This window comes from Echinops telfairi, unplaced genomic scaffold, assembly GCF_000313985.2.
Source record: "Echinops telfairi isolate 266 unplaced genomic scaffold, ASM31398v2 ScPeMD7_7468;HRSCAF=8506_1, whole genome shotgun sequence".
NCBI lineage: Eukaryota > Metazoa > Chordata > Mammalia > Afrosoricida > Tenrecidae > Echinops > Echinops telfairi.
Window position 1 is genome coordinate 7,257,502 of NW_022111370.1, and position 8,874 is coordinate 7,266,375.

At 50.6% G+C, this 8,874-nt stretch overlaps 1 protein-coding gene across 1 annotated transcript in view; it reads left to right on the forward strand.

Annotated features, from left to right (window-relative positions):
* Positions 1-8,249, forward strand: part of TAPT1 (transmembrane anterior posterior transformation 1) — a 67,169-nt gene extending 58,920 nt beyond the window's left edge. Inside the window, exons 10-14 of the mRNA XM_004707763.3 lie at positions 859-918; positions 1,935-2,003; positions 4,336-4,412; positions 6,511-6,671; positions 7,554-8,249. Of these exons, the coding sequence (XP_004707820.2) occupies positions 859-918; positions 1,935-2,003; positions 4,336-4,412; positions 6,511-6,671; positions 7,554-7,783 (597 nt within the window). The 3' untranslated portion in view covers positions 7,784-8,249. The remainder of the gene's footprint in view (positions 1-858; positions 919-1,934; positions 2,004-4,335; positions 4,413-6,510; positions 6,672-7,553) is intronic.
* The last annotated feature ends 625 nt before the right edge of the window (positions 8,250-8,874 follow it).

Genomic DNA, 8,874 nt, shown 5'->3' on the forward strand with positions numbered 1-8,874 from the left:
CCACCACCCCCATCACCACCACCTCCACCACCACCGGAGCTCCTGGTGAGATATTCTGTGGAACTGCAAACGAAAGTGTGACTCTAGGCTAATTACCTATAAAACAGACCATTGTTTCCTTCTGAGCATCCCTTCCCCAGCCCCCAAGTGGATCTAGTTTCCTCATCTTTCTGGATTTTAGTGGGTTGTGCTTTAATAAATTGTGATACTTCCTATTTTCAAAAGGGAAAAATGTTCAGTTGAGTGCATTCGCAGCTGCTCTAATGTGAGGACTTGACTATGGGTTTCTGAAGGCTTTCCTCCAGTTCAGTAAACTAGGCTGTCTTTGTGAATGCAGAATAGGCCCCTTTGCATGGGCCCATCTTCTCAGCTCCCAAAGTAACAATTATCGGTTTGCCCTAGGTGGCCCATAGCACTTTTTGTGGAAGTGACAATTTACAAGTCCTCTGTAACACCTGTGTTTCCTGTATTCTATTTCTTGTATCATACCTACTTTTCCAAGGAGCCAAAACTCAGTAATACTAATTTTTTAATTGTGAAGGTTTCATTTAAAATATTTTTAAATTACCTTGTGTACCTCACACTTACTAAAATGGTCATTTTTTTCACAGTTCTAAACTTTTAGCATCATAATCATTGACTATTTCTCCCTCTTTGAATTGGAAAAGAGGTCTTTAACAGGCTTCTGGCCCTAACAGGGACCCTCACTCTTGGAAGCCAGATAGAGAAGTGACCCCCAGGTGCCTGGGAAGACCTTGTCGCTGGTGAACTGTGCATCACACTCCTGTTCGGAGCAGCCTCTGCAGCGTCTTGTCTTTGCTGCGTGTCGTTAAATGCTCTGTCTTTCCCTCCTTCTAGGTGTACAGTGAGTACAGGGCCAGCCTGGCTTTTGACCTCGTCAGCAGCCGGCAGAAAAACGTGAGCATGATTTGACCCTCATGGTTTGTTTCCTGCAGGGTTTATTCATTAAGGTCAAGCTCCCAAAGCACTCCTTCCTCCAGGCCCCTTCCCGCTGCTCCACAAGCTGCAAGTCAGCAGCACCGAACCCAATAAAGAGTACACGGTTTGAGCAGCATTAGAATGGTTCTGAGCAGTTAGACTTCCACAAGGTTTTACTCAACTACCTAAATAGGTACCAGGTTCTCTTTCTGCTCTTGGACTTACCTGTTAGTGCCCCACCCCCACAGCCGTGGGCCTGAGCCGTGGGCCTTGCGACCCATTCCCTCAAGTGTGTGGTTGAAATAACCATTTCCTTCATGAAAGTTAACACAAGACTGGTCCCAAGAAGAGAGAGGTGCAGTGTATCTCAGATGCTCCCCTCTGTACCCCTCCGTCACGTCGGACATCAGCCACCACCTCCTCCCCTCAGTATGTTGTGCTTTTACATTGCAGGGTTCTGCAGGGTCTCCTGTGAGCAGTTTACTTGGGTGAACCCTGTCGGTGACAGACACCCCCACCCCCACCACCCACCCCCACCTTAGTCAGCCTATGCAGGAAAAGGTCATTTGGTGGGAGTTCTCTAACTTGGGCTAGAAGAGCCGCAATAAGTAACACTGGCCCTGCAGGGGGCGTGGCTGAGAGGTGCTCCTGTCACATAGCCCCTGGGCGCCCTTCTGCTTTCATGGAGAGAGTTTCGGTAGAGGGAGACACCTGTAGAAAGAGCCCGCTCGCTCGTGGTGCAGTCCCAGGCTCCCAGCTGCCTGTGTCTCTGTGATTGTGGCCCTAGCAGCCTTGCCTCGGGCACCTTCACTGCCCTCTGCCCTCGGTTCCCTTCCTCCTGTTCAAGTGAATGGGCCCACCCCTGGGAACCTCATCAAAGCATGATCCTCTGTATGAAAAGTCGCCACACGCTCATGCGGTATTTGTGCAGTTGTAACTGACTGGACGCCCCCATCGCACTGCGCTCCTGACCAAGTGCTCTCCTTCCACCCCAGGCGTACACTGATTACAGCGACTCCGTGGCTCGCCGGATGGGCTTCATCCCTCTGCCGCTGGCCGTGCTAGTAAGTCCGCTTTCTCCCCGGCTCTGCCTGAGAGAGCCACCGTTCTAGAGCTGGGGTAGGTGCTTGCTTGTGAACAGGATTGATCCAAAAATGGAAGGTGACCCGACTGATGTGTTCATTTGGAAGTTGGCCGCCAAGGAGAGACAACGTGAGGTTAAGGAACGGTGGTGACTACGAGCTTTCAGGGCAGTGAGAATCCATGTTTCTTTTTCTTTTTTGCTAATTGGCTAAAATCTCACATTTTAAATGGCAAGACCTGGTGCTGGCCATGACGTGACCACTGTGGTGCCTGCAAGAAGAAATTAAAATGAACCCAGCCTTTTTGTGAGAGCTTCGTTCGATGAGTCCCTTTATGCTTCAGCCAAGTTACCCCAGTGCTGGGAGTTCATCCGTGTAAAACAGGCGCACAGGCGCACCAAAGGGCTTACAGGTGAGGGCATATATCATAATGACGTTTATAGCAGTAAAATTCTAGAAGCCAGCAGGTTAAAAAATAGATGGTCTGCTCAAATGAAGACACATTCTATATCCATTGTAATAACTATTATTTAAAATTTCTTACCGTGAAGAGCTCTCCTGACCTCTTGTAGAGGTGGGGCTGTAAAAAGGGCATGGGAAAACCCCATTGTCTTTTAACACCATTTTCCCACAAACTTTTGGAAGCCCCCAGTGTATTCCTTAAAAAAAGCCCTGAAACTAAATGAAATCAACTCAAAAGCATGCCATCCACAACAGCCTTGCAAATAGTTGCTATATTCTGATGAGTAGTTGGCTGTCCCTGCATTGAATTGAAACAGTCAGCCTTCTTTTTGCCTAAAAAAGACGTGCCTCTGCAGGCACAGGGTCTCCTGGAGAGCAGCGAAGAAAAGTATAAAGCAGACGCAAGTGGGCCCGACTGTGATGTGGACCAGCTTGTCTGACATTTTTTAGATGGTGGAAGCCATAGTAATTAAAGTTCGGTCCAACAGTCCAGTTAACCACATCCTAAATATTTCCAATTAATAGTTTGTAATATAGGTCTGTAGTTTGCTTTGTTTCTCCCATAATTTCAGAAAGATTAGATTTTTAAAGAGTAAAATTATTTAGGAAGTGAGCTAAAATAGGGATTACATTTACACCTTTACTTTGGATGGCTGGAAACACGGTGCCGGAGGTGTGAGGATCAGCCTGGGTTTGCCCCACTGATTTGAACACAAAAAGGAGAGGATTGGATTTGAATGTTGGCACTGAAAGTCTCTGCCGACATCTTCCTTACCAAATAATGGCACTGCTTTGCCAGATAATAATCGACTCGTTTGTTGACTGGGCTAATAATTCCCAGAAAGCTGTTCATAGTGACTTGGTTTTTAAGTTGGTCTTTTGAAAGGTCTGCTCTCGCCTTGTTCCCTTTGTTAAACGAGCATCCATGGTCATTATATGCACTGATAACGTGTTGAGGGAACCGTGCTGGAGCCTAGCCCTTGCTTTCCAAGGAGGCGATTTGGCTCTCAGCGGTCAGTGGGCGTCCCCTGCAGCCCTCCTCCTGGCACTCCCGAGTGTGGCGGGGCTGTGATGGACATGTCTGGAGCAATGACCCCAGACCATGGTCATCATTGGACAGTTTCCCTCTAGCCCTTACCTCAAGTCCTAAAATAGCTTCATATTTTAAAAATAACTGAAAAAGTAAAAGAAATTGTCGTATTCTAAGATCTGTTACCACCTAGATTTCTAAATTCTTTAGTATTACATTAGATAAAGATAAGTGTCTGAAGCCTTAAATAAGGACGTGGTTTGTCTCAGGGATAAATTCCGGTCTTCCATGAACACAGTTATTTTAATCGGATAAGGGTTTCCACTCTGTTTTTTCTCACAAAGAAACTTTAGTGAACACCTGCCAGTCCATTTCCCTGGCTTTTACGGATCCCTCTTCTCTGTTGCCTGAGGGGGCAAAAAAACGAAATTAATCAACGAATTTTAATTTTTTATTTTTTAAGAAACAAAAGCAAAGTTAAAGGAAGCACTTGCTAACTGTTTTTACCTCTGGCTAGGAAACGTGTAGCAAGAATTCATTTTCACTTTCCCGAAGGAGTTTTCATTTCAAAAGCTGCTACTTTGGGGGTCTTCAGTAGGTGCAGGTCAAGGGGCCTTCCGGAGCTCTTTGTCGTGGGACCCCAGAGGGTCTGCAGGATCCCCCTCACGGTGCTGTGAAGCGGAGGGCAGTCCTGGACTGGGCAGTGGGTTTAGACAGAGGCCGTGGGTGTGTGCTAAGGTGGGGAAATCTGTTTCTGAGCTAACTACTAACTGATGCTGCATGTTTTTTGTGTCTGTGTTGTTTTTGTTTGTTCCTGGCTAGCTCATCCGAGTGGTAACGAGCTCCATTAAAGTGCAAGGAATCCTGTCCTATGCCTGCGTCGTTCTCTTCTATTTGGGGTAAGTTCTCAACCTTCCTAAGGCCGCGACCCTTTCGTATAGTTCCTCCTGTTGTGGTGACCCCCCCCCCCAAAATTATTTTCGTTGCTATTTCATAACTGTAATTTTGCTACTACTGTTATGAATCGGGCGACCCCTGTGAAAGGGTCCTTTGACCCCCAGCTTTACGGAAGTGTAACTTCCGGATAATACACTGCATATACAAACTGGAGCGGGTACGTTTCACATATCCTCGTCTATTCAAACCCTAAAACACCCTCAGCCCAGGGAATGAACACAGCCATCAGTCGTGTCACCTGACTCACACGTGGGCACTCCGGTGGCTTCTTTCATTCAGCGCCGTTGTTCCTGAGAGTCGCTGTGGGGCGAACATAGCCGTAGCTCACTCTTTTTTATTGCTCAGTCGTGTATCCACTGTGTCGACCCATTCACCTGTCAGGGGTCTCTGGGCCGTTCCCAGTGTGGGGTTCGGACAAGAAAGTTGCTGGAACATTCCTGTCAAGTCTTCTTCGGGTGGGCTCATCCCTTGATTTCCTCTGCAGAAAATACTTAGGAGTAGAGTGGCCAGGGCGTAGTGTGGGCGGAGGTTTGTTTTCCTGTCCTTCTGCGTTGTACGCATCTAGCTGTTGAGAACACACACGGCAGAACCCATGCCCGTGCATCCTCCGCTACGTGGCCATCACCTGCTTCAAGTGCGCGGCCCTCACACCCTCTTCTCAGAGTCGCTCCTCTGCATGAACTCTGCCCCAGGCTCCTGTCTGATGCAGCATTGTTCCCTGCAGCGTCAGTCAGAGACGTGCCAGGGCGTCCCGGAGTGTTTCTTTTATGCTTTTCATGCAAGGAAAGGGACATTATATTAAGGTAAACGCGTGACGGGTATGGACCATGCCCAACTGCTTCATGTTAAATTCAAGTTAAAGACAGAAAGAGCTTGTTCATTATCCGGGGGCTGCCTGTGTAAAGGGAAGCTGCTAATAGAGGTTAAGACCACGCTAATTGTCCTACCCCCACCCCGTCCCTTCACAGCGTGTACTGTAGAGCAGGCGGGTGTGGGGCTTGGGTAAATCCTGGTTACATCAAGCAGGAGGCGCTCATCAGTCATCTCCCAGTTTGTTTCATTGTCAGCGAATCATTGAGCGAAGCCCTCCTCGCAGAGGATTTCATTCCACTCAATTCTTTTTTCAAATTTATGAACACTGTTATTTTAAGCAGTGCTCTACAACTCTTTGAAGATGAAAAGCCCTTTCAGGAATTTCACTCCTTAAATATGTGCAGTCTGCCAGATGAACCTCTCAGGACCAGGGGTGACAGTGGCGATACCAGGAGGGAAAGGGGGTGAAGAAAGGGGGAATGAATCACAGGGAGCTACACATAACCTCCTCTCTGGGGGACGGGCAGCAGAAGGGTGGGTGAAGGGAGACACTGGACAGTGTAATATAAGATACAATAATAATTTATAAATTATTAAGAGTGCATGGGGGAGAGGGGAGGAGGAAGGGAAGGGGAGGGGGAAAAAAAGGAAAATGAGCTGATTCCAGGAACCCAAGAGGCAAGCGAATTTTGGGAATAATTAGGGCAACAAATGTATAGATGTGTTTTACACAATTGATCTATGTATTGTGATGAATTGTATGAGCCCCAATAAATTGGTTGAAAAAAAAAAAGGGCCGTCTGCAGACGCTGACGGCATTTCACATTTCACATTCACGGTTTTCACATTGTTGGGAGAGCTTGAGCCTCTGCTGCGGTCCACCATTTCATCCCGGTCTAGAAACACATGTGAAACTCGAGGACATTTTCCAAGTTTAACTCTTTAGCTCACTGACGGCAGGAGTGTTTTCTGTAACTGGCAGGCCTGTGTGTTTATTCATGAGAAGACCCAGCAACCAAGGGGAGAGGGGCTGGGGTGGGCTTCGGCCCGGGGCAGCAAGGGCACATAGGGCTCCAAGTGCCTTCAAACTCCCCGCCTCTTGTTAGCAGCCGACCCATGCTCTGTGATGCCTCCCTCCCGTGTGGGGGGACTTCCGGGAGGAAAGCTGGGCGGCAGGCAGGAGGGGAGAATGAATGACCACAGCTTTGTGTCTGTTTCCGGTTCCAGGTTGATCTCCCTGAAAGTACTGAACAGCATTGTGCTGCTGGGGAAGTCCTGCCAGTATGTGAAGGAGGCCAAAATGGAAGAGAAACTGTTCAACCCGCCCCCGACAGGCACTCCGGGCCGACCGCCCAGCCAGGCGCAGAGCAGAAGTAAACCACCTCAAGGTACGTGGGCTGCCCGCTGCCCACCTGGGGCTGCGTAATCGGCACCTGGCCAGTGGAGGCCCAGCAGAGCAGTCTGGGTCGCCATTGGCTCAGCTGCTGGTCCGTGACACGCTGAGCTTCAGCTTGTGTCCCCGCGACCCAGTGATCCAAGTTCACATGTTGTTCAGTCACACGTCCCTCGAAGGAACTGTACCCTAGCTCTGGGAAGCTGAGGCAGCCAGCCTCCGCTGACTGCGACCCCTGTGACCCCTCGCTCCCTGGGGTTTTCAGTGGCTGCTGTCTCAGGACAGAGATGGCCAGGACTTTCTTCCGGGTGCCTTAGCGACACCCCTAGGGACTTGCCTGTGTCCTCCTGGTGGCGCTTCTTCTAGGAGGGGGATGTGCACCAGCCAGGTGACAGTGAGTGCTGAAGAAGTTCATCCGAGGGGGGGGGGGGGGGCGGCGGCACACATGAGTGCACAGAAGTCGGGGTCTCTATGGAAGGTGGGAGGCCTTGGGCCTGACAGAGGGGCCAGCGCCAACGGGTTCCAGGCAGGAGCAGCATGGTGAGGTGGCCCATCAGGGTGGGCCGGGAGTGAGGTGCGCCCACTTGCACCCTCAGGCTAGTTCTGTAGCTTTGTGGAAAACAGGCTCCAGAAGGGCAGGTCCGAGCTCTGTGGCACACAGGACTGTGAGGAGTCTGCGGAAGGCAGAGGCAGAGCAGGGATCTGCGGGCAGTGGTGCCTGGAGTCCACCTGGCAGGGCATCAGGCGAGAAGTGACCGGCAGAGGCATGTGGGCCCAGCAGGGGGGCCACTGGGCCTGCTTGCCGGAATTTAGCGTGCAGAGGGGATGCTTGTGGCAGGGGGAGCCCCTTCCTGACTGAGTGTGCCTTGTTCCACAGGCCTTGTCTCCGAAGAAACGCTGTCAGCATCTGTCACCAGCCAGCCACCCCACCCGAAGGAAAATGTCGTCCCTCTTCTAGTGACCAGCAACTCCGACCAGTTTCTGACCACTCCAGACGGTGACGACAAGGACATCACACAGGAAAACCCCGAACTGAAACACAGGTCCTCAAAGAAAGATCTGCTGGAGATAGACAGGTTCACGATCTGTGGGAACCGGATTGACTGAGCCCCAGGCCGTGTGCGCGCCAGCCACTCAGCCCTGGGCAGCAGACACTAGCCTCGCCACCGGGCACTAAAATATTTATTTAAAAACTTAAATTATTCACAGCGAGCAAATATTCGGCTCTCTCTTCCAGCAGTGCAGTCGGGGTGAGGGCCCCAACTTTGGCTCCGGGGGAGAGATGGAGGGTTAGGAAGACGCCCCCACTTGCCATGCGGCAGGACGCTTCCAGGAGCAGCACCGCATTCTGGAAATGGCTAGTCCGCCCCGGCCGCTTCAGTATCAGGACACACCTGGAAAACTGTGAAGCTCCACCGTCCCAGCCTCACACCACGTCCACACACGATTTCAGACCTTCCCTCATCTGCCAAAGCAGTAAAGCAATCCGTAGACTTCCAGGAGCTGTCCGACCACCACCCCGATCCTTTGAAGATGTATCCCAGCTCCTCAGAATAAAAGGCTACCTTACTAAGACGTGAGGCACAGTAACTTTGTCTAGAAAAATGAACCCTAAGCCATGTTGTTCCATTTGTCATGGAAAAAAAGCTACAGTTAACGAAGGGTATGCAGCCCTGAGGAAATGTGGACTCTTGCCAGCCAACGCCAAGCTGTGTGGGCAGGTGGGGGCGCCTCCCGGGAAGCTCGGGGGTGAGGTGGGGGATGTGATGTAAGCAGCAGCGCAGGGCTAACTGGTTTCGCTGAGGATTTGGTGCTTCACACGTTGCTAACTGAGAAAAGAGTTTGAACAGACTGGGAAATTGTCAGTGTCCAAAACCCAGAGGTGCCTGCTTAATCCGGGTTTCCTAAGTAGCCATTTAGGAGTGGCTTGAGGAGCACACTCTTGCTTGGGCTTTATCAGGTGCTGAGGGCTTTCACTGTGGGTGAGTGTGGGTGGGCTCTGCAGGGAGGGGGCAGTCTGTTGTGAGAGAGAAGGCCTGTGTAGGTGACTGGGATATGCCCGTGCATGGGCTGGGGTCTGTATGGGGAGAGTGATTGTGGTGGGGGGAGGGGGCAGTAATATATACAAGGAGCAGGGTCTGTATAGGAAGAGTGACTGATATATGCCTGGGCTGGGGTCTGCCTGGGGAGAGTGGCTG